Raw genomic sequence first — 26,352 nt, 5'->3', positions numbered from 1 at the left:
ATGTTTTCCTGGTACACAAACAAGAAAGGCAATATTCTACTGTACATGTTTAGTCACTCTCACACTCTCTCTCTCACCTTACTTTTCTTCTCATTCCTTTCCTGATTGTGGTATTGAGTGAGTACATTCTAACATTTGGAGGGAAGCATTGAATAAAAGTAAACACAAATTTCAACTAAAGCTAAAGCCATGGCTCATAGAGAACACATTCCACTGCAAATATTTGTACTGTGGCAAGCCAGTCATGACAAATGTGTTTTCCTACTTGTTATCTTTACATCAAGGACAAAGGCAATGTCACAGACACAGCAGCAAAAGGCTCTGGGGCCCCAGGCCTTCACATCATTGTTTTCTGCATGCTGCTACAATGCTGTGACTCACTTCCTTTTGCTGTTTATCACACTGTATTTTATTGCAACATTTGTATAACGCCACCTTTATGAAGTCCGTCGATGATTTGCGAACAGAAAAGGTGACACACCAACCAAGTGTTGCAAAAATTTCAATCAGGATTTGTTTATAGCAAACGGTCCAACGCTCAAAACAAACAAGGTCCACGTGTTTCAGTAAGGACGCCTTGATCGTGATTTAGGGAAGTGTTCTTGTATGTCAATAATCTTTCCTGTATTGTTTTATTATAACATCTGGTGACTAATTGATCTCTAAGGAGTTGGTGAGTGAATTTCCCAAATTCAGACTTGGCCGCTAGTGATGCTACATACATGTCAATTGTTTCAGAGGCACTGTGCTCTCTAGAAAATAATGTATGTCTCCTGACAACCAGGTTAGGTGGCTTGAAGAAATGTTTTTGTAATCTTTTGACAGTTTCTTCGTATACATCCATATCTTTTTCATCGTCATCAGGTGTGAATGTTGGAAGATGCTCAAACATCTCTTAACCTTACATGCCTAACGAATGTTTCCACTACCATTTTTTCCAGTCAGGGTTGAATTAAACCCATTAATGGCTCCAAGAAAAGCGTTGAAAGCACTGAACCACTCTATCCATGCAATTGGCGGTTCTCCAGGTGATTGTAGAAAAGGCAGTGGAGGATTTATGGATTGCATTACCCAAAATAAAATCACAAACTTAATAGCAATCCTTGATATTTACTTCTGGAGAATAAAGAGTAAATTCGACTTCCCAACTTAAATGGCCACTAGCCGCAGTAAATCCATTTTAAGATGGCTTCCAAAATCACTGGAACTTTTTGGCAGGAATTTGTTGTAACACGGTACTCAAGACTGGATTTCGACCGGCGATGATGGCTGTATCTCTTGGATTCCTTGACAAGGCAACTCCCAATGCCCTACTGTGTTCACCCCCTCGCCTACCAGCCTTCAACTCTACATAATGAACCTTGGAACTTTTGAGTTTGTTAGCCACGAAGTTCAATAACCCAAAAGTGAAGACACAACATATGGTCATGCTCATTGTGACCTTCTGCAAGGCGGGACTTTGTGTATACTGCCAGTGCAGGAAAGGACTAAATAAAAATGCTCCATCCCAGGGCTTCCATATCGTGTTAGTCCGGGGGAGTCACCAAGTAATCAGTTCTGGGCTTTCATTTAAAAAACAGATGGTGACAGGTGTGCATTAAGCGATATAGCAACACTACTCCAACCGGTTCAGTCCAGTCTGTCCGCATATTAGTCCAATTCTGTGTATTACAGTTCCACCTTACAGAAGATATTGAGTACCAGTGCTGTGCTCAGCATGAAGCTATTTTCAAATGGGTTTCCTCAACAAGGAAGGATTCTGAATGGGCATGGTCTTAGCAGCAACTCCAGTCAGAAAACAAAAAGACTGTCAATTCTTGAACCCTGCTGGTCTCCTGCTCACCATCGGAGCCAAAGCATGTAGCAATGGCAGAGTGCATGAATATGAGTTAACCACTCAGGTACAGATATGCCCTTACTGACTTGTTCAAATGGACATCTGGCCAACTGTTTCCAGTCCCCCACCTTAATTTATAACACTTTTCGAGAAGCTGTTCTTAAATGTGGGTTGAATGTCAGTTGGTGGCTTGCAAGACTTCCGTATATCCCCTTCAACATAAACCCCTTCAACTCATTCATTTCAAACCTTCCACAGCATTTGTCTTCTGGTATTGATGTTGGCAAAGCACACATCTTGGCTTGAATATATAGCAAACAAAAAACTACTCTGGTTCATGGTTAACATTTTCCCTACCCGTATGGACAAAATCTTTCACCAACATAGACCAGTTAAAACCCAAGTGGAATAAGTAACACCCTAAAGTACAACCTCTCTATAAATAGGACAACCACCAAAGAACAAAACTATCAGCACCAGATCAGACACTAATAAGACCCAAAAGAATATTTTGCAAAACCTCTAAGAACAAAGTATTCACTAAGGGACACGAAGGGCACTCACCGAAATCCGGGTTTTGTTGTTTATGAGGCGGCTGACCTGCTCTTCCAGGTTATTCTTCTGTGTCTTCACTTCTCTTATCAATAGGGAGAGTTCCTCCTGGAAAGGCACAACAAACCCTTGTCAAAAGCCCAAATATGCACACAGACACATTCAGACAGACATAGACACACTTCATTCCATTTCTCATGCACACTCTCTTGGACTCTCTCCCTCCCAATTTCTCCCTCTTCCCCTTCTGTTGAAATGCCAAACTGTCCTGCTTGTAACATCAAATACATCCACTGAGTCACCAACAATTTACCATTGAGTCAGCTAATACTGTACCAAATCTAAGACAAACTACACAACCACCCATTGGGAGACAATAGACAGCCCACACCACATGGACACAACACACTTCCTATGCGCCATTGATGGCTACCATTGAACAACACCCATTCCAACCAACACTACTCACTACACAACATCTTTAAAATTACAGTTATAATTTTCCTTTCTGGGAGAGAAAAACGCTCATAAGAGCCCATAAAGCCTGCTTACTGACACATCCAGGGAACCAAATGTTTAAGGCTGACAAAGGGCTACCAATACAACATTAAAAGTCCTACCACTACTACCACATTAATATACAGACTCATTCAGGTAATCTTCGCATAAACATACAACATCATTGTGAGCATAACATTGCTTAATAGCTATTTACTTGGCTAAAAATGCTGTTTAAAAAAAGAAAAACACAATCTGAATCGGCCGGGCAATGGACAACCAGATCAGCAAAGAAAAGCAAGGTCCTTCAGCACATCCATCCATAAACCTAACATTCTACAAAGACCTTTAGCTGCATCTAACTCATTTTAGGTTTAGAAGTCTTTCATCATATCCCTTCACAAAAATTGATCTAGAGCCAGTTCTAAATCATTTTACATTTACATTACCCAACACAAACTAGTACCAACCACCAGAGTGCCATATTAATGGTGAAAGGTAGTATATAAATGCTGACTACACCATAATTTAGTGGTTCAGGATTGAGTGTCATTGCCCATGGTCTATCCGTCGGACCTATAGCCTGGCAGAGAGGTGAAATGCTATTTTGAGATTAGAGACATGCGATCGGTTCTTATAGCTACCAACTGCCATCCTGATGCAGAAAGGGTAATCTTTACTAGGATTTTGTGGATATTCACCTAGTCCTGTCTGTATCCTCTTTACAGTCCTTCTTGACCCAACTCTTCTTAAGGTTAAAGCTGAGACTAGCTTGGCACAATGAGATAAATGACAGCGCTGATATCTACTGGGACTTGCAGATCACAAGTCCCAAATGCTGCAAGGCCAAGTCAGTCATCCCTCCCTCCAAGGTTGGCAAATTGGGCAACATAAACATAAAATTCGGTGAACTCCCTCAAAATTATCATAATCGCTTACATACAGAATGGTTCAATGTTTGTTTTATTTGGAGCTTAGTTCAAGTTGTTCTTTCAAGTCACAAATGTATTTCAAGAGTCTCAGTTACAAGCAAATTCTCGTTACTGAACATTCTCCTTAGAGCATAGAGCTTGTGTATAGGTAAATTTAATCCTGCACAAACACTGTGCTCTACTTTCATGAATTCAGTAGCCAGCGGGAGAGGGATCTGTGCATGAACACTGCAGCTAAGACTGGCAGATACCACCAAGTGTGGAGGGGTGATATTAATAGATTCTCCACTAGGGTAAATGCAGATTGTTGTTGAAAATTACTTATTTTTAAGGATATATATTGAAAGATAACTTAGTTGACAACTGCAGAAAAATATGCTTGCCACTTCTGTCTCGAATGTATCCGCCTCAGTAGGAGTAAACATTGCACAGTTTTTATACTGACATTCTTACAGTAATCCTGCTGTCTCTTATTCCTCATCTTTAATGAAAATACCTAACATCGCAATAACAGAAATATAGTTGCTGGCTACATTTATCCAGTCCTTTTCTGTTCCCAACTAGCCAACAATAATGAAATTGATATGCGATTAAGACATTTCAAATTACCCAATAGAACGTTAGCCTGAAAATCCACAGTGCACCCAGTGTTTTAGATACCTTTTTGGGAGAGGGGAGTCATGTAAGTCTATGCCTCAAAGTCATTTAACTTTTTTGGTCCTCTGCTGTCTCTAGGAACCAGTGTAGAGGGCTTCATGGCACTGCTCCTCCATTATCTGCGGTGAACTCTTGAGGTTTTCCAGACAGCCAGGAGAGAACTGCAGGGCTTTGGGCAGAGCTGATGGTTCGACCCCAGCTTTGGAAACCAGCAGCTTAAAGATCCAGATGCAAAGAAAGTCATCTGTGCTGGTTCACAAAGATCTGGTCGCTGTGTAGTTCAAGGTTTGGATGCCAGCCAATCAGGCTTTGGCTTCTTCTTTCCTTCCTCTATGGGGAAGCGACTGAGTAGTCCTGACTGCCTGGAGGTGGGGGGTGTTGGTACTGGGCAAGTCAGGCTTGTCCTACTCCCAGCATGCACTGCGATTGCAGTGGTTACCTTTAGGTGCAACCATGATATATCCACAAATGGCTGCCCCCAGCCAGCCGGAGACACAAAGAGGCCTTAAACAGTTACATCAATGAAATATAATTTTGTTGGAACTCAATTGGGATCCACTAAAATCGAAGTAGACATAACCTTGGTTTTCAGGTGGCCCGTGGAATTAGGTGACCACTCACACACAGCCCTTTTTTTTTTTTTATAAACACAATCAGGAGACTAAAGCAGTAGCACAGCAGGAACAGGTGTGGATTTTCATCTTCATAGTCATTGAGAGGGTATACTTGTCTGCATTTTATGGGTAAATCGGTCATCGCTGTGTAATTTTTTTATGAAATGTAAAATTTTAATGCTAAACGTTAAATACTCTAAATTCTAGTATATGTTGGGGCGGTCGTTATTTTGCAGTAGATATATTGCTCTACAAACATAGTGCATTCACAATATCGATTACCAGTATATCCTCAAGGTAAGTAATGTGCAGTTAAGAATAGTAAATATACACTTGCCTATATATACTTAAACTGTGACGATATAATGGTGGTTGATGTTCTGGGTGAAATTATTTTAGGTTGACATTTCGACCGCTATACAGCGACATGCAATCCTGCTGCAGGAATTTTACAAGTGCAAAGCCCGCCCTATCGTTATCAACTCTAGAAAGGTACAAAGAAAAGCAGGCAGTGGAAATTTTTATTCATTCTTATCTTGTTCTTGTAGTGCTAGCACATGAGTCTGCTTTTCCATGGAATCCACCTGGTCACATGAACGCTGTTGGTGAGGACAGCATAGGAGCTGGTGAGCAGCTGCAGTTCTATCGTTGATATGGATGGTTTCTTTCAGCTGGTTGAATAGATTGGATCACAGGAAGCTGGTCCGCCCCAAACCTCCTTCCTTTAGCTTAGTGTTGGCTGCTAATCACAGGCAGCCAACACTAACCTAAAGGAAGGAGGTGCTGGTACAGAGGTAAGGAGAGTTCTCCTAAATTAGCCAAGAGGCGAAAGTGGGGGCATAATATCAAGAACGGTGTTAAAATTATCGCTGCGTTAGCGGCGGGAAACTGCAGCTAAAGCGGCAATAATGGGCTTGATACTATGCCCTTGTGAATTCCCATAGTAGCTCATGTTCTGGTGTGAACATGGGCTTCTATGGAAATTCACAAGGGCATATTATCAAGCCCATTATCGCCGCTTTAGCTGCAGTTTCCTGCTGCTAAAGCGGCGATAATTTTAACGCCGTTCTTGATAATATGCCCCTACATTAATAATAGCAGCGCCTAAACCATGTGTGATCTCCAGCAAACTAGTGGAGTTGCAAAAGGAGCAGATCAAAAGATGCAATGAATCCGGTGGCACCTCACGCTGGCTAGGTTTTGATTTCTCCAGCTGTCGGGCCATGCTATGAGATTTTTGTCGTCCCTTCCTGAATGACCTTACCAACAGACACGTAAAATGGCTATAACTGGATGTCATGTGTGAATGCTTGGGATATGCCCTCCTGCTGGGATTGCCATCTAGCCTCATGTTGTCAAAGCACTATGCTTCCAATCTTGTTTTTCATCCAACAACCTATTGGTTCTGGCTGTTGTAGACATGGGTTGTGTCCACGACCCAACTGGAGAGACACAACTACTGACAAGGATTTACAACAGAAATGCCCAGGACTGGAAACATGTCTCTGTGGCAACTTGAAGCAACATTGTCTCCTGCTCCCCACCTTCATCCTGCAGGTGGGTGAGAGACCCTGTTTTTGGTCACTGCTGTATGTTCCCTCTTCTGTCACCCAGGATCACCTTCATCCTTCCGCAAACGCTGTAGATGAGTGCAGTCTGGTGTTTGCTGTGCACAATCACTTCTTCTGCCATTGCCCACCTTCTGCTGGTTTATGTACTTATGATTTTTTATGATGTCCTCCATGATCCCACAAAGCCTCAACTACACACTTCCATGGGCACTAGAGGTGTGTTTTCTGATGTTTTTAGTAAATACTCTTGTTATCTTCTCATATGCCCTCCCAACAGCCTACCAATGTCCATCTTCAGATGCACAGAAGATCTATTCACTCAGGTGGTTTTGGTTAATGCCGAATTTATCATTCCATTATACCTTCCTGATGGTTCCCTACATCCTTCTGTACACAATAGAGAAGAGTGTGATTTGGCATCGCTTGTGTATTATCTCCTCTCTTGAACCATCTGACCATCATCCAATGGTAGACACTGAAGGTGTGTATGGTCTTGTATATTTGGTGAATGTTTTTTTTTGTGAACGTTCAACCTCAAGCCTCTTCCCAGCTCCCCATAAATATAGGAGCAGGAGATGTGTGTACTCGGGTGTTTTTAGAGCAGATATGTTCATCCTTACCCACCCCAAAGCACACATTCATATTTCCATACCAACCCCAAAGTCTCACCTTCATCCTTCCGTAGACGCTGGAGATGGGGGTGATCTGGTGTTGCCTGTGGCTGCCGATGGTACCGCAAAGCCCACAGATGACCTGGCAGTCCTTCTCGCAGTACAGACTCAAGGGGTTGTGGTGGTCGGGACAGGACTCCTTGTTGAGATCAGAGTCTTCCAAGGCTTGGAGAGTTTCGATGATGCGGGCCAGTGTCACATTAGGAGGTGAGCTGGCGCAGCTGACCTTTTGACGGCATACTGGGCACAGGAACTGGATGTCCACATCGCCGGAGAGGGAACTGAGGCAGCTCTTGCAGTAAGAGTGCCCGCACTGCAGCATCAGTGGCTCTTTGAAGACCTCCAGGCAGATGGGGCACATCAGCTGGTCCTCGAGGACGGGTAAGCTCATTTTACGTGCCATGCTGGCCCTTGGAGGTGGGCTAACAGGGACACCGGTGGAAAAGGACACTTCTTTTCTTCTTTAGTGCCCTTTAATGGTTACTTATGTTTGGATTTGAGATGCAATATCACTCTGGCTTTAGAATTAGAACCTCTCAGGCAGTCACCAGACAGCTCGACAACATTCCAGAATAAGAGAGCGTCATCTTGAATATTGATGTGCGGCACCTGTGCAAATAACAGAGATTAAATTGAGGTAGGGATGCGGTCATATTAAATCTCTTGCTTCTGCTGGTAAATCCTAAGGACAGATTCCACAGTTTGGAACACATGGATTCACAAGTATAATAGAGCAAACAAATATGCTCGCCGCCAAGAAGTTGCAAGGACAACATAATGAACAATTGGAGTGTTCGATGTAAGCCCTTCTGTAAAGATATATGTAATCCTGCGCATACACAAAACCTCTCCCTGATGCACAAATCCCTACATTAGTTACGTATTGGGCAAAAATAGGGTTTTTGGCCCTAATCATGATTGATATGTGTGTTGTACTACCACACTCCAGCTCCCACCCCACGCCCCCCTAACCCCTCCTCTTATGGCCCATTCAAATTTTGTCAAGCCAAATCTAGAGGAATTTCTGCAGGAAAAAAACTGCATATTATGACTTTTGCAGTTTTGAATAGGTGAACCATTTGGCATTACCTCATTATCCCCAGTAAATCCCCAGGAAATACCACATTTAGTGGTATTAGTATTTACAAAATGTGGTCATAACTCCCTAAATACAATGGCTTGTAGAATGAGACCGTAAGAATCACCTTTAATCCTAAATGGTAATTCCAACCTTGAACAATAAAACTAACCTGTAAAATCCATCCCTAACCTTCATCACATCCCTAATCCCTTCACTCAACCTTGAATTCCCATGCTTCAGGGTCTGACACGGATATTAGTGAACCATAAACCATAATGCATATGTCCTAGCCATAAACAGTCCCACATAAACTCCAACCCCAAACAATCCTAAAACCACTACTCTAGAACATATGTAGACAAGTACATATGTATGAGATACAATGCCTGAGTTATAGCTATGATGTTTCCTATGTGTAAACAGTAAATAAAATATGTTACATGTGGTTAAAATGTGCTGTCCTTTATTTTTAAGTTTTATAGTTTTGCTATAATAAAGCCAACATTTTATGTGCCACGCAGTGGCTTGTAAGATTAGCCTGCGAGAGGCCTTATGCACCACAGGTATGGGTGTTTAAACTACTAACCGATGCCTCACTGTGGCCCATTACCCACGCATGCATTAGGCCTAGACAAGCTGATGTCAGGTATATATGTCCGTCACATGTACTACTGAGAGTGTGTTGTAAATAATACCCAAACTTTGGTCCAATGACTGGGTTTTGTGCGTTACTTCCTGGAGAGGGTGGGGTGGGGTCACTACCTAACTTGGAGGGCTGCTTGCTGTGATATTGAGCATTGTCAAACATGTTCTAATGTTGTGTCGCTACACTTGGCGCCCTGACCACACACATACACACACACACACACACACCCCAATGGAGGGTGTTAGTGGATGTGGAATGCAGGGTCAGATTGGGAACAAAAGTAGGATTGAAAGAAAAAGTGTCCCATATTTGTAGATAATGACCTTTCATGAAACATTGCTTAGTATCGAAAGTAATTCAGAAAGAAATCTCAGATAGGTTAAGTTTTCTAAACTCGTGGAGTCCGTAGCATTGGCCAAGACTAGACGCACCACTAGACACACCATAATTCCACTGCAACTCACCCACAGGTCTCCTCACCTCTTCTTCAGGCCTATACATTTCTCTTGTTTGGGTGCCTGAATGTGTTAGTCACCTGTTGGTGCCTAGGTCTGTGCTCCGTCCCCAAAGATCGCAGAATAGCCTGTATTATATCAGGCCTTGAGAAAGAGAATCATGCACATCCTTTGTGTCTGGAGGCTTTTGTTAGCCCTCAAGGAACCAGGGGTCTTCCTCTTTTGGTTGTCAGTCAGGGACTTCTCTGCAACCCATGTATTTGGGGATTGCATACAACTTTGTGTTTGATGTGTTTTGTATATTGGGTAGAGACTTGACTTGAATCTGGAAAAGCTGCTGGCATTCACTTCAAATGCCTTTCATTCTTTCTGTCTCGATACCCCCTCTTACTTTCTGTGTGCACCTCACTCATTCTCTCTAACACGTTTTGCCCCTTTCTCTATGTCTTCCTTTTTCTCTCATACTCTACTTATTTCCTTCTTCTTGGTATCTCGCATTGTAGCTATGTGCTTCACTCAGTCTCTCACATTTCCCCTCTGTCTTTTTCTGTTTCTCTACAAATCCACCTCTCTCTGGCTCTGATTTCTCCCCTGTGGGCTCTCTCATCAGTTATTTGTATATCTCTCATGCCCTTATTCCTCCTATCATTTTGTAACTCTCCTTGAAGTTTTATTCCATTTCTCTGTCTTGCAAACCTTCTCTTTTTATCCTGTCTTGCTCTCTCCTGGCAGCCTCTTTCATGTCCCTCTGCCCCTTGAATTTATTTGTACTATAACTAATGTTATATTCTTATGTGTCCCCTTTATTGTTTTGCTGCATACAGTAATGGAAAGTCCTCCTGTGCCTGGAGGCAGAGTTTAAACCAAAGGAGAATCCACTGGTGGAATTTCCTTTACTATTCCATCCCTTTAATGAAGGAAATTCCACTGGTGAATTGTAATCTACATTTAGGAATACCTCCTGGAATACCAACAACCTCTAAACAAAGCCCTAGATTGACCGAGAGAATTAGGACAGTGCATGTGAGGTAGTAACCATCCTCCCTTTTTGTCTCATAGACCAGGAAATGTTTGACACCCTCTACTGACTTTCTCTCCTCCCCTTTCACTTTTTTTGTAGTTTAAATAGTGCAAACTCTAGCTAAAGGTATTGGGGTGCTTTACATGGACACAATCATCTTTTTTTAGGCACTGGGAGATTACATAAATTGCCTAGAATCACAGGATGCTGAGCCAACACTGAGACTCAAACCTGGTTCCCAAGTTACAAAGTTGGCAGCTCTGGCTGTTACGCCACATCCTCTACCACATTCCTGTCTCCCACTTTTCCACTTTCGCTTTCCATCTTTCTCTCTATCTTTAACAATTTCTGCAGTTCTCTCCACTATCTTCCATCACTTCTCCTTAATCTCTTCCCCCTCAGTCCATCCATCTGTCTGCATCTCTTGCACTCTTATCCTCTCTCCTCTGCCTTTCCTTTCTTCCTCCCTTGATTACTTTTTCCTCTTCACATATTTGTGTCATTCTTCTTTACTCTGCTTTCTCACTTCTTCTTTTGTAAGTAAGTAAGTAAAGTCTTATAAAGCGCATGAATGCCGAGGCAACTTGGCACTGGGGAGAGTATGATGGTGGAGAAGCCAGGAGGGGCTTGACCACTGTTGGGCAGGGAAAAGCCAGGTTTTAACCTGACTCCTAAACTGGGATGTCTCCACTTTGCTCTTCTCGCTCAATCCATTTTGTTACTGTCTGGCCATGTCTATTCTCCCTTCCCTTTGTCGTTTTGGTCCTGAATGAACGTGTTCACAGAATTGTTTAAAAAGAAATTGTTTTGTGTTGTCAAAAACATTTTTCTTATTTTTTATTTTAGTTCAGGGATGAACCAGAGTCCCCTCCAAGTTTTTAAGATGACAAGGTAGGAGCAGGCACCTGTGTCTCCTCGGTCTGCTGCTGGAGACAAAAGTAGAGACTTTTAGATGGCCACCACATGTAATCTGTCTCCCTGCACAGCCGCTTCACCTCAACCCAAGGTAACATTAGTGCTGGCTGTGACGCTCAAAAAGAGCAAATCCCCTCCCAGTGGCCTCACTGTCCTGCTGAGAGACCTGGGACAGGAGACCCACCACATGATGTGTCCTACAGCACAAGGCAATGAGCCAGAAATTCTCTCTACTTGATTATCATGAGCTCAAATCTTACCTCTAAGGCCCTGAATACGAGTGGTGGCGTGGCGGTGCAAACTGCTGCACTACCGCTCCACCAAAGCTCGCGCTGCCTGCCAGATTACGACTTTCTAATAGTCTGCCCAGGGCATTATGGTACCATGGCGATGCCTCTTTTAAAGGCGGCTGGGACATTAAAAAAGGCACCGCAATGGGACGGCACTACAGGGTTCCTGCACGACATGGACTCGAAAGTCCATGCTGTGCAGGAACCTCTGTGCATGCACACAAGGAGGCACATGTTATACCCCCCTGTGTGCATCCACATATGTTTTTTGAGGCACAGGGGTGCCCTGTCGGGCTCACTTTGTTTCCTCTCTGCCAGGGTTTTCAAGGCGGTGTGAACCGCCATGAAAAGCCTGGCTGATAGGAAACTTCTAATATGCTTGGCGGGACCATGACGGTCCGCCAAGCATATTGCTGCCTCTGACCGCCACTCCTATACCAAAGAACGGTGGTTCCTTGGCGGAGTTGGCAGTCCCAGGGCAGTCCGATTGCCCGAGTCGTAATTGGGCGGTCGGACTGCCGGTGCGGCAGTGGCTGCATCTGCTACCACCACGCCACCACAAGTCTGGTGGTCCTTGGACTGCCAGACTCGTAATAGGGCCTTTAGGCTATAGCCAGGGCCAATGGCTGTGCCGGGCATTGGGCGTTTCCCTGGGAGGGGTGGGGCCGGTTTTGCAGTAGTGCAGCAATATCAGCCTCCAGTAACAAAAGCAGCAGGGGCTGGTCTGACCAAATGGCCTGGGCCACTTTGGGTCCCCAGTCTGGCCCTGGCTACAGCAGCCTTAAAGGTCAAGAGCCAGCGGCAGAGACGGCCCAGGAAAATGTGATTTTATCTCCAGCTGAAAGTACCGGCCCACCAGTTGGCCTTCGCCTCCGGCCGCTGGGGAAATGCCGATCGCCCGCCCAGCCAATCCGAGGCGGCTCTGATGGAAAGGAAGTGCCTGCCCTGGGCCAGCGTGCGTTTTGACAACAACAGAGCCGAGATGGCAGCGCTGGTTCGGGCACATTCCTAGGGAGCACTGTACACACACACACACACACACCGTGTGGTGGCTACAAACAGCCGCCGGTCACCAGTGTGGCACCTTGCGAGGGAAAACAGCAAAGGTCGAGCTGCCAGCAGCGTGCAGCGCTTGGAATGTTTTTTAAAGACAGGCTGGCAAATCTCAGCCACCACCTGGTGATAATTCTTTTGACATTGTAATAACGCGTTTACCCTGTTCCGAAGTGCAAAACACGGGATACTGTATTTTTCACTACTCCATTGGTACTAAATGGAGAATCCCTCCCTAACTCCATTGGTACTAAATGGAGAATCCCTCCCTAAGGACACTAGGGCCTTCGTTATGAGGGTTTCGTTAAAATCTCAAGGATTTTCCCTGTCCGAGTAATTCGGAGGTGGGGAATTGGTGGGAACGACATCATTTTAGGGCTATGTGGAAATCAATGTTTCTGCACCAATTTCGTAGATTTTACCCTAGAATTTTACCGCAGTCGAAATCTTCGGGTGAGGCCACACACGCTATGTATAATTCTGATGGGTCATCTGGTCGTGCTCTCTTCCTAAGGTCCAGAGGGTGCAACCAGTGGAGGCGTGATCCTGCCCCACGAAGGAAGCAGACCTGCAAACACCTGATTCACTACGAAACGTACAGATAAACTCAGAGCACAAAATACTTTTAGTCAGTAGCTAACCCTGGGGACTCTGTCAGGTTCTGGAACACGTGGCGGCCCGTAGCTCCAAAAATGTGTCACTGCTTTAAGGACATCATTCTGTGGGAACAAAGTATACATTTAAAAGCTCATAGTGCTAAAAAAAAAAGCGTCGACTCGCTTATGTTTGACAGGGATTGTGCATACAAAAGAAGCAGACAGCTGCGGGGGTCCCCAGAACCTCCTTCACACCCCCCTCTTTGCCAACAGCGACCAGAGAGCTGGCGCGCGCTCACCTTGAAGATGTCCTTCTGGAGCCTTCTTCGCCTTCTCTCGCTGCTGCTGACCGCGCGCCCTTCCGAGAGGCAGGCAGCAAGCTGCCCTTGCTCCCAGATCCCGGGGAGCGCGTGCTCCTTCACCTGAGACCTCGGGGAGGAGATGGAAGCAGCAGTGCCAGTGGGTGACTTGTGCAGTCAGAGCGAACCTTACCCAGCTCGCCAAGAACTGGCTCCGGACGGAGCCTTCTTGGCGGTGCCTCGAGCTCTTATCTCTTAGCGGGCCTCGTGCAGGTCATGTGGTCATGTGTGTGCATTTTAATGAAGTCTAACCTATGATGTGGTTGGACCGTGGGACGGGGGGTGTGGGTAACTGAAGGGGATGTGATGGGGTGTGGCGAGGGAGGACTGTGCTGCAAGGCTGAGACTACGATGATTCAACTTCACCAACCTGTAGGTGGAACCAGAGGGAGTCGCACATGCTCACTCCACACAAACATCACATTAAATACAAGAAAGAGAGAGGCAAGATTTGTGATCGCAAATCACTTGTCGAATTCCCACTTGCTTGTTTACAGCGACATTTGGAGACTGTAAAAGATGCTGATTGTGTGTAAACTAAGATTTCATCATGAATCCATGTCACCAAAGATCCAGTCCTCGGTTATCAGTGAACAACCTAATGCATGCTGGTAGTTGAGGTCTTCATTCCCATCAGTACAACCAATTGGGCTAAATCACTGGATTATAATAGACTGTAAAAGGAAAGTCCAGGATGGAGTCATTTGGAAACCTTTAGAGTAAATACATGACTAACAGAAACACAAGCTTCTTGGGCAACGCGCTACAGAATGTTCAGTGGACACTGCTTCAGTCTACACGTACAATGACCAGTAACAGGCGGCCTTGCAATGAAGGAGTTGAGGATTGTCCATTGTACAATATTATTTCATTTATTTGGAAAATCCGTTATGTGCCCTCTTGTAGATGGAGTCACCTCTGCATAAGGACTTCCTTTAATGGTGATAGAGAACTTTAACCCCATTCCTAGAAACCCTCCAGAGAGATTATTTTGAGTTGTGAGAAAGGAGTGCAATTCTATGGCAATTGAACCAAACCTTTCCTGTGAAGCAACAATAACAGCTTTTATTGTCCTCTCTTATTGGTGTTAACCACTGTTAAATACTCACCCTACATTTGTCAACCAGAGCTAAAGACAAGTGTAGATAATCAAGGAAGGGAAATTATCTTGCTGTTACTGCCTGGCAGCATGCGAAAAGTAAGCTTAATAGGAACTGTTCATACAATCTGCATGCATGGGCACACAAATAATCCAGAAGTGGCAGGTGAATTTTTACAGTGGTGACCCAAAAAATTTACTACTTTTAGGGGATTTATAATGAATTCTTTTGATTCCCAAATATCAGCCAGTAGTTTTCACAGCGGGTGTTGCAAGATTCTCTTACCTGCTGTAATGGAATAAAGGCTGTTTTCACCCGCTCCCCTGCTGTGGCCTCTTCACTCTCGTCGTTGGAGGAGGTGTTGGATGTTATATATATATATATATATATATATATATATATATATTTTCACTGAAAAAACCATAGGTTTTACAGACTTTATAGTTAGGAATTAGCATTTAAAAACCCTTAGAAATTCACTAAAAAAACATAGGTTTTAGGGACGTTATAATCAGTTGAACATTTGACTCATATAAAACCAGAGAAATTTGCCTGTTGTAGTTAGTTGAACTAACTATAACTCACACGCCCGCAATGCACTGGTGATGACATCACATATTACATCACTCATGACATGGCCAGTGACATCACTGATGACATCTCAAATGACATCACTGATTACATCATCCAGTGAATGTGTGTTTCTGGAAAGTTTAAATATTTTTCATATATATCTATGCCAAGGTGTATTGAAGAATGAGTGGATTTAAAAGTGCTTGAATGGATTATTTAGTAGGTGCGTGACCGACTGTATAAGTGAGTGACTGAACGTGTCTTACTGAATGCATGGGTTAGTGACTAAACTGTGTGAAAGTCTGTATTAGTCTCTCAGTTGGTGTGTAAGCGGCTGCATGGGTTGGTGAGTAGCTACATGAGTGTCTATATGGGTTATTGATTTGTTGTCTGAGTATCTGTATGGGTGCCTGAGTGTCTGTATGGGTGGGTGGGAGGGTGTGTGACTGTGCATAGATGTCTGAGTGGGTGATTCACTGGTTGTATGGCTTCAAAAGTCCATCTAGGAAGGGCTGTATGGGTGAGTTAGTGTGTGTATGGGTGTGTTGGTGAGTGAACAAATGTCTCAGTGGTATATGTGTAAGTAACTACATATGTTTTAATGCAGTATATGTGAGTGTTAGAATATATAAATGACTATACGTGAGAGTAAGTTATTTGAAGAGTGTGTGTATAAATGAGTGTCTGCTTGTAACAGTGATTGAATAAGACAGTAAGTATGTGTTAGTATCTGCATAAATAAGTGATGTGGTGTGTGTATAAATAACGGAGTTGGTGTGTATAACTGTATACATGAGTAACTTGGTATGTGATAGATTCTTTGCATGACTGACTAGGTGTGTGAGTAACTCTATGGATGAGTAGTGGTGTGTTACTGTATGTATAGGTGTATGATTGCATATTATAGTACTGTATTACAGATAGAGGGACAATGGCAGTGTTCCTGAGTCCGCTGTGGTACGGCTCAGTAAGCAGCAACTCCTTTGGAATCTTTTTAACTTTTGGGGTACTGTTTCTTTTTAAAAAAACATGTGAGGGGCTTTGGGTGCCTCTTACATCCTACCTGCGCTCGATTTCTGGTCTTCCTGCCTGGGTCCGACGCGGTGGTTCACCGTTGCGCGGAGGGCGGGGAAGACAGAGCCAGGTACTTCCGGCTGGGGTGGGCAGCACTCTAGTTGTTGGGAGGGCTGGCATTTAAATTCAGCATGCCTCTGCGGACGTACGCAGCGCCGGCGGCACATCAAAGGCAAGCCAGTCTGTGCCCGTCCGCGGCCGACCGGGGCAAGGAGCCAGAACCCCTGCTGGATTTGATTCGGTTACCTGTTATAGCGCTCAGACACTTCGCGCACTCTGCCCAATCAAGGAGGAGAAGTGTAAGCACAGCATAAACACAGAGAGTAATAGTTGGCAATGTAGCTACTGCTCGTTTAAGGCAGATAAATCAGTGGAGGACAGGAAGGGAGGCCCCCTACTCAGGTTATCTTTAATTAACTGTAGGTCATTGAGGAAGCACATAATCGAGATATACGACCAATTGATGGAGGGGCAAGCAGATGTACTATTTCTTACCGAGACATGGTTAGATACGGACTCCGCACCTGATATTTTGGAGGCGCTTCCTGGGGGGTATGGAATTAAGAGAGTGGTCAGACTGTCTGGTAGAGGAGGGGGCATTGCTATCATTTATAAACATGACATTCAGTGCTCCCTTGAGCCAGCTGACATTACTGACAGTGAGGCAGGCCTCTTCACGATCAGAACAGCCTCTAATTATGTTATCAAAGGTCTATTGGTCTACAGACCTCCGGGACCCCATTCAAGGTTCTCTCCTGGCTTAATTGACTACCTCATTCAACCTGCACTATGGTACGAAAAACTAGTGGTGCTGGGCGATATAAACTTGCACCTTGATGATGCACTCAATTCTGGGGCACAAGAGTTGCGTCAGGAATTAGCAATGCTACAATTATTGTTAAAGTCTGAATGCCCTACACATAAGATAGGACATTTACGTGACCCCATCTTTGCCAACTGGGACGCACTGGTCATGGAAACTCCGCTTCCGGTGCTCTGGTTGGATCACTTTTTGATATTGTTTACGATAAATCTACCGGTGCCCAAGACACAGGAGAAAGCTAAGATTGGTATAAAAAGTAGGTAGTTGGTGGGCTTCTCTCAGGGGGCTTTTAATCAGGCCCTTTTAAGAGATGGACCACCCTCTGGTCTGGATGTTAACCTGGCTTGTGAAGCCCTAGCGAGATGTATGTATGACGCCCTTGATTGCACCGCACCTTGGTCATATAAGATGTCCACAAAACAACGTAAATCAGCTCCCTGGTTTGGTGAACAACTTAGAACTGCTAAATCAGGTTGTAAGGTCCTAGAAAGACGGTGGAGGAAAGATTTCTCAGTCCACTTGGAAGAGAAATATAAAATTTGCCTTATGACCTACCACTCGCTTATTAGAAAGGTGAAGATAGCCTATTTCAAGGAAAAAATCCAAACAACTGAGAATTCTACCAAAGGGCTATTTAAGGTTTTCAAAGAAATTTCCTCTCTGGCATCTATTGCAGCGCCTATTGCTGGATCTGAGGAATCCTGTAATCGGGTTGCTGAGTACTTTGCGGCGAAGGTGGAAAAGATTTATTCCTCCTTCCCTGACTCTGCCCGTGGTAGCAAGGGAGTGGAGTGGGCACCTGTGGATGCTCTGACAATACAGTGTCTCCACAAATATATTGTGCACTCCTGGACACTCCTAAACTTATAGCCACCAGTATTAAATCAGGCTCACCAAGGGATCCAGCTACCCCTAGGGTACTTAGAGGGAGCATGGACACACTAGAGCCTTTCATAAGATATCTTACAGAAATGTTTTTTAGCTCAGGAGTGGTACCTAACATATGGAAGGAGGCAGTGGTGCTCCCTTTACAAAAGAAACCCCATTTCAGTGCTGATCAACTTGACAACCTGCGCCCCATCTCCCTGCTACCTTACTTTGCCAAGGTAGCAGAGAAGATTGTAAATATACACCTTACAGCACATATTTGCAAAAACAACCTTCTCCACCCCTTTCAGTCTGGCTTTCGTGCCCTTCATTCCACCGAAACGGCTCTGCTGTATTCCACCAAGACCATTCGGAAGTATGTGGACGAAGGGCAAACAACGGCCTTAATTCTTTTAGACTTAAGTGCCGCTTTCGACACTGTTGCCCATCATACCCTGCTGCAGGACCTAGAGAGAGGTGGTGTAACCGGCGGGGCCTTGAAGTGGATGGAATCTTTTTTATCCGAGCGCAGCTTCCAAGTCATGCAGGGTACTCATTACTCCAGGAACATCAAGTTGACTCAGGGGGTGCCTCAGGGCTCTACCCTAAGCCCAACATTGTTCAATCTTTATGTCGCCCCCCTGGCAAAAATCTCGGATAAATTGGAATTAATGCCCTGTCCTACGCTGATGACACCCAGCTGGTGGTCTCTGACTCAAGCACGGGCTGACGCTGCCTCCAACTTCGTGTCCTGCCTTCAAGAACTGGCTGGGTGGATGGCAAACAATTGCCAGAAGTTGAACGGTAGCAAGACCGAGGTGCTGCTGATAGGAAAGGCTCCGTCAGTATGGTCATCGGCCTGGTCGCCCCGGACTTTGGGCTCTACCCCCACACCGTGTGAACAAGCGAAAAATCTTGGGGTATGGGTGGACAACAAGTTGTCTTTTGATTACCATACCAGGCGGGTGGCAGGCGCCTGCTTCGGTATTCTATGGGGTTTATGGAAAACCCTTGACACCCTTCCCATGGCATCTAGGAAGACCATGGTACATGCTTTGGTGACTTCTTGCCTGGATTACGGCAATCTCCTGTATTTGGGTGCAACTGTAAATGCATACGGAGTTTGCAGTGTATCCAGAACACAGCTGCGAGATTGGTTCTTATGCTACCAAAGAGAGCCTCAGCCAAAAAAGCGCTGGCCTCCCTGCATTGGCTTCCCATCAGGGATACAGTGAAGTTTAAGGCCATGTGTGTGAGTCATCGGATTTTACAGAAGATGGGGCCTTCGTATTTGCATGACTTTCTCACTCCCTATGTACCTACCAGACTGCTAAGATCTAGTTGGAAAGGAAAGGTGCACGTCCCCAAAATCATGAGATCCAGGATGGGTGGCCGCTCTTTTTGGCATGTGGAGGCCCAGATGTGGAATACTCTTCCTCAGAGTCTCCGGCTGGAGTGCTCTGAATCCATCTTTCAGACAGGTTTGAAGACGTATTTGTTTCCTGCAGTATAATTTGATCTGGTACCAGGCCCCTGTGGATGCTGCTCTCTTTTTAGTGACACTGCGTTCCATGTTTGCTAAAGGTCTGGTGTCATGTTTTCACCACTATCCGAGATGCTTGGTGATAGCGCTCTTTTCGCATATACTTGTCACTATACCTTCCATTAAATGTTTAAAGCATGAGGTGTTGACAATTCACCTACTATCAATACTGGCTCACTAGAACCTGGGGGCTGATGTATTGACCGCTTCGTTGCGGCGCACATTTCCCCACTGTGAAGGCGAATTCTACACATGCGCAAATCGGACGGCCCCCAGCCATCTGACGCACACGCCCACCGTGACGTCAGACGGTACGTGACGTCAGACGGCCGGGGGCGGTCCGACACACAGAAGAGGTTAAGGGTTTTTACCCATTCTCTGTGGGTAAATGTGATGACACATATTAGGAAAGAGTCTTAGGAAACCAGCCTTTGTACCTATCAGTGAAAGAATCAGACACAGCCAAAATATCAAATATGATTTTGATATTTCCTGATTCTCTACAGTTTATAAAATAATTAAACAAGACCCAAAACTTGCTTCTAAACCCTGCATCTTTAGACCAAAGACCACAACACTGAAAAAGAAAAACAAGAAGAAACAATATTTGAGGGGCATCACTAAACAACAAAACTCAAGCAGAATTATGTTAGCCCAGTCTTTCTTACTGCTAGCTTGTATAACAAAGTTACATTGTATGCGCCTGTTCAGGAAGAAAAGAATGACTTACTCTCTTTTTCCTTTCTTTGAATGGCATTTAGTTTGTGATTGTGCAGGTGTTTTTTCAGTGTTTATATGTTTTCACTGGTGAGGGCTATTTCTCTTTCAGTGGGGTTTTACGAGTTATTATAGGTTTAAACCTAAAACCGGACAGCCTATCTGTATTTTATACTGCGTGTATCAAACTTTATCTTAGGGCATCAGTATATGCATCAGATTTTTACGTGGATGATCTCATCAGAGATGTAATTTGAGATGTCATCTGTCAGGATCCGACCTGGGTGCCTGCCTAAACTATAGAACTACATCTCCCAGAAGGCTTAGGGAGGTGGGCAGGGCCCGAGAAAGCATAAGCGTCATGGGAACTAACCAACGGTGCTCGTGATTCGTCATTCTGAAAGGGCTGTAGGCGGACGCCCTGTCCCCGCGGAGTTTGGCGGAGTTTTGACGGAGTTCTGGTACTTGTTCCGTGGTTGTGGAACAAGACCCAATTTCGTGGTTCGGCTGAACCACGGACTTTGTCGCGGCAGGTACCGGCTGGGCTGCCTACTTTGGAGAGGTGAGTGAGACGGGAGACGCAGGATTGCCCCCTCCGCTTTCTCACCTGTTGTGGGGATCTATCGACAACACCGGCTGGTGTTGTCTACTGTTTTCTAAGGGTTAGGTGAGGCGCGTGAGACGCTGGATTGCCCCCTCAGCGCTCTTGCCATTATCCTTGTATTTCCCTAGTTTTGGGGGCCGCAGCAGATACCGGCTGGTTCTGTTGACCTGGAGAAGTTAGCGCGTGAGACGCAGGATTGCCCCCTCAGCGCGAGCTTCGGAGAATTACCTGTTTGAGGAACATTACCGGCTGGTATTGTTGCTCAGATTTACTTACCAGGCGCAACGTGTGAGACGCTGGATTGCCCCCTTCACGTTTGCCTTAGGAAGTTCCTGGTGCATGCGGTGGTGCCGGCTGGCATCGCCGCTCAGTTACTTATTGGAGTGGTGTGGGAGACGCAGGATTGCCCCCTCCGCACCCTCACTCATTCTTGGGTGGTGATATTGGACACTCGGCTGAGTGCGCTCTCCTTTGCAGTGGGGTTCCTTTACTGTAGAGTCAAGAGACGCTGGATTTGCACCCTCTTGGAACTCGTTTACTTTCCGATACTGTTTGGGAGGGTTTAGTTTACTTTCTTCTTCTTTGTTTGCACTGGGGAGTCAGTCTTTTCCCATTTCCTGTGGAAATCGTTCTTCCACCATTGTTGGAGCTTCGTTCTTTTCCCCATCGACGGAGCAGGAACGGGAAGGGGTCGCCTCCTGGAAACATCTCAGGTACACTCCTGTATGTTATCTGTCATTTACTGTAACAGTAAGAGAGGGCGTGTTCTTATACGTGTTCTTTTCTTTGTTGTTTCAGGACCTGACTCCCAGGGGTTCTTTAGCCCCGACTTTTTCCCTCGCCTGACTATCTTGCACTCTGTATCGTGTAAACACCAGAGTGCAGGAACGTCTGGAGGTGGACCCCTATAGAGCATCTCTCCGATCCTGAGGAGCCACAACCGTGACATCATCAGTGATGTCGCTGACCATGTCATGAGTGATGTAACATGCGACGTCATCACCAGTGCATTGTGGGTGCACGAGTTATAGTTGGCTCAACTAACTATAACAGGTGAATTTCTCTGGTTTTATATGAGTCAAATGTTCAACTAACTATAACGTCCCTGAATCCTATTTTTTTTGTGTGAATTTCTAAGGTTTTTTAAATGCTAATTCCTTACTATAACGCCTGTAAAACCTAGGGTATGCCATTCCCTCTTTTTTTGTCTCAAAAGTATATGTAAATAACTTTAAACAGTATATGACAGCAAGCGATAATCTAAAATATTTAAACATTTATATATTTCTTCACCACTCTCGTATTCTCTAAATTGGATTACGGCAACGCCCTCTTCTAGGCACGCAAGAACAGACCCTAACTAAACTACAAACGGTGCAAAACGCAGCGGCCAGAATTCTGTTAGACATTCCCAGCCGCCGCCCCACCTCTCTGGCCATACGTCACATACATTGGCTTAGAGTCAGGAGCCGGATAAAGTTCAAGGCACTATGTATTGCCTATAAAGCCATCCATGACTCAGGACCTAGGTTCCTCAAAGAGGCCTTTCGGATCTATGCTCCTCAAAGATCCCTTCGTTCGGCCAACACTCACCTCCTCTCCGTTCCACGTACCAGAACCACCAGCTGGGGAGACAGACGCTTTTTAGTGGCAACCCCCAAACTGTGGAACTCTCTTCCTTTGTTTATCAAAACCAGTCCTCTTCCTTTGTTTATCAAAACCAGTCCTACTCTTATCATCTTCCGTAAACTCCTGAAAACCTGGTTATTTAACCAATGATCTAACTGGTAGCTCTCCGCCCCAGGCAGTCTGATATGCGCCGAGACACCTTCGGGTAGTTGTGCGCAATAAAAATCTCAAAAACATAAATATGTTTTCTCAAAATTGCGTCGGGTGCGGCCTCCTTGCACGCTCGGTGTGTGATTGCCATGTGACCTTAAAAAATTCTCTCTACAGCGTTTAATGAGAGACACCACTTCACCTTAAACAGCTTTTTTGAAAAGTATTTTTTCTGTGTACACGTATCTCATACTACACATAACATGCAACCATCATCTTGATCAATATTCATGGTCTGTACATTAAGCCTTCCATGTGTGATGGCCATGCATCTCAAATGTTACATCAAAAAACAAATGTGTGTTACACGATGCCCCTGGTGTGTGTGTTTGTGTGTACATTATTGTGCTGCCTTTCGGCCTGGGTATTGGTGGCTCTAAGAAGTATCATCAGCTATGGGCAGAGTGCACATCCTAGATCACATGTCACAAACAGTAATGTGTAGATTTGTATTGCTGTACGCTCTGTTGTCAGGCTTTACCAATATAGTAGTGTGACATGTGAGACTTTCAGATTTACGTTTGACATACATTGCTGACTGCAATGAGCGTTATCACTGTGTATGACGTAGCCTCACTGCTTTTCCTCCCTCCATCCAAGCACATTCACATGTGTACGCTTCGCGATAGCAACACTTTCAATAATACCGCACACCATTGACATGCATGTCTGCACATATCCACAACCTTGACAACGACATGTAATGTTCGCCATTCAATCTTTTCTAACAGCATCTCATTAGTGATAATTGCCGCCCTCCTGATACATGCTACAGTAATATAAATTGTGTATTCTGCGATGTAAAAAGTGCAAAAGAAACACACATAACAACACTTCCTGGCCAGGCAGGAACTGAACAATGCCGGGAACAATTATTCACACCCCTACGCTGATCTGGCGTACGAAAGCCCAGCCCACTTTGCGTATGTATAAATAGGATAACGACGACGCCACATGTCCCAGTTCTTCCACACTGCCTCAGGTGATATGGCCGCATCCACCTCGCATATCACAATACGTAATTAAAAAAAAGGGATCCATGAGGTGTACACCATCCTGACAATCAACACTGGTTCTAAATTGTGAACCCTACTGCCCGTCTTGTTTCCATAGGGATTCATGAGGTGTACACCATCCTGCCATTAACACTATAACTGAATTCTGAACACTGCTGCACGTAGTGTTTGCACACACAACAATGACAGCAGGTGAGCAGTGGGGCCTGGGTGCACAGGGGCTGCAATTGATCGCTGTGCTGCGGGATGGGTGGGTGCATCAGCCTGGGTGCGCAGGTGCGAACAAGCGATGTTGCCGTGCGTAATGATGTGATCTCTGACGTCATTCAGTCACATGTCTGTCTCATTTTAAGGACCTGCTGACCATACTGTAAGCCTGAGCCAGCGAGCAACGCTGCCCGACAGACACGCTGCGTTAGCTTTTAGGGCACTGTAGTGAGCTCACTACTAAGTGTACATGCACACAGGCTTCCGCCACTGCATTACACGCGCACATTATGCTTCTAGCATGCGCTCTGTTCCTTTGTATGTGGATCCTTGTTATAACATATTATTATTTAACCATGTGTATTGTTGTGAACTCCAATTCCTCTTTGAACCACGATTACGTCTAACAGTTGATAGATCATACTTCAAAAATGAAGGATGCAATCAACTGGTGTTTTCTATTAAGCTTAAAATAAACCTTCATTTACCTCCCGATGTTTCCACCATTAAATTATTTCTCCCTTTTCAAACACTGAATTGACCGAAAATGGGCGGAGTGGGTGCTCATCTCGTGATGATGCCCTCGGCATTCTGACGCCTTCCATCGTGGAATCAAGACACCATCTCGACCGGAGACCTGCTGTGCCACCCTACAGAGGCACCCCGGAGTCGGAGCTTGCACCGGCAGGTCATTGGACACACCAATGGTGGCAGGTGAGCAGTGAAGCCTCGGTACGCAGGACCTACAAATGGGCACAGTGAGGGGGGAGGGGGCTGGGGTGCATCAGCCTGGGTGCGCAAGTGCGAACAAGCGATATGGCCGTCCGTAATGATGTGATCTGCCTTCATTCAGTCACATCTCTGTCTCATTTCAACGACCTGCTGGACCGTACTGTAGGCCTGAACCAGCGGACAGCACTACCCTACAAACACGTGTAGAGCACGGTGCTGGGGGAGGGGTAGGGTGCATCAGCCTGGGTGCGCAGGTCCGAAACAAGCGATGTTGCCGTGCGTAATGATGTGATCTCTGACCTGATTCAGGCTCATCTCTGTCTCATTTTAAGGACCTGCTGGACCGTACTGTAGGTCTGAGCCAGCGGGCAGCGCTGCCCAACAGACACGTGGTGTTGGCTTTTAGGGCACTGTAGTGACCTCATTACTAGGTGTACATTCACACAGGCTTACGCCAAGCTTCTAGCATGCGCTCTGTTCCTTTGTATGTAAACATTAGCATAACATATTAGTATTTAACCTTGTGTATTCTCGAGCACTCCAACCCCTCTTTGAACCACGATTACCACTAACAGTTGGTAGATCGTACTTCAAAAACAAAGTATGCACTCAACTGGTGTTTTCTATTAAGCTTGAAATAAACCTTCATTTACCTCCAGATGTTTCCACCTTTAAATTATTTCTCCCTTTTCAGACACTGAATTGACCGAAAATGGGCGGAGCAGGTGATCACCCCGTCATGATGCCCCCTGCATTCTGACGCCTTCCATCTTGGTATCAAGACACCGTCCCCGACCGGAGACCTGTTCTCCCACCCTACAAAGGTACCCCGGACTCGGAGCTTGCACCAACACGTCGTTGGACACACCAGTGGTGACAGGTGAGCAGTAAAGCCTCGGTGCGCAGGACCTACAATTAAGCACAGTGCAGGGGAAGGGGCTGGGGTGCCGCACCCTGGGTGCACAGGTACAGACAAATGATGTTCCCGTATCTAATAATGTAATCTCTGGCCTCATTCATATGTTTCATTTTAAGGACTTGCTCAACCACACTCTTTCTCGCGGACCCCAGCGTCCTAGACAAATGGGTGACGGGACGTAAACACCGAGGGTTGAATGCAATAGGCCGACGCTCTGTCTCTTCCTCTCTCTGTTCTTTTGACTCTCCCTCCCCTTCTCCCTTCCACCCACTCCCTTTCCCTCCCATTCTCACTATCTTCCTTTCATTCGGACTACCTTTCTTTTCTTCTTCCACATGGCATACATACTTATGTTTCATTTTTGTCTTTCAGGTTTTGTACGCTGCTTCCGGAGGAGTCCCACTCACGTATTTAATGTTATACTGTTGTTTGTTCTAATAAACTTGCGTTTCTATTTATTTGTGTTGTTTTAATAAAGATTTCTTTTCTCCAATAAATAAGTGAGTGTATAGGTCTTCTGTTTCTGACAACACTTGTCTGTAGTTTATTGTGAAAATCGTCTGTTTATAGGAGGTTTAGAGAGAAACAAT

General features: G+C 45.1%; 2 protein-coding genes across 5 annotated transcripts in view; one reads left to right on the top strand and one right to left on the bottom strand.

The window, feature by feature from the left end:
• The window catches only part of FKBP6 (FKBP prolyl isomerase family member 6 (inactive)), an 875,880-nt gene that overhangs the window by 157,661 nt on the left and 691,867 nt on the right, over positions 1–26,352 (top strand). The gene's annotated exons all lie outside the window — the stretch shown is intronic.
• TRIM50 (tripartite motif containing 50) overlaps positions 1–26,352 on the bottom strand; it is a 271,952-nt gene that overhangs the window by 130,519 nt on the left and 115,081 nt on the right. For 2 of the 4 annotated variants that reach the window (XM_078679583.1, XM_078679584.1), the window contains 2 exons: positions 7,331–7,941; positions 2,402–2,497 (listed from right to left, as the gene is read on the bottom strand). In XM_078679583.1, coding sequence (XP_078535709.1) covers positions 2,402–2,497; positions 7,331–7,735 — 501 coding nt within the window. In that variant the 5' untranslated portion in view covers positions 7,736–7,941. Of the gene's footprint in view, positions 1–2,401; positions 2,498–7,330; positions 7,942–13,688; positions 13,963–26,352 lie in introns of those variants that run through there. The other 2 variants (XM_078679582.1, XM_078679585.1) reach the window with 2 other exon arrangements.

Source organism: Lissotriton helveticus, chromosome 3_1 (assembly GCF_964261635.1).
Source record: "Lissotriton helveticus chromosome 3_1, aLisHel1.1, whole genome shotgun sequence".
In the NCBI taxonomy this organism is placed as follows: Eukaryota; Metazoa; Chordata; class Amphibia; order Caudata; family Salamandridae; genus Lissotriton; species Lissotriton helveticus.
Note: the sequence above shows the minus strand (reverse complement) of the source record. Positions and strands in the feature narration are given on the sequence as shown.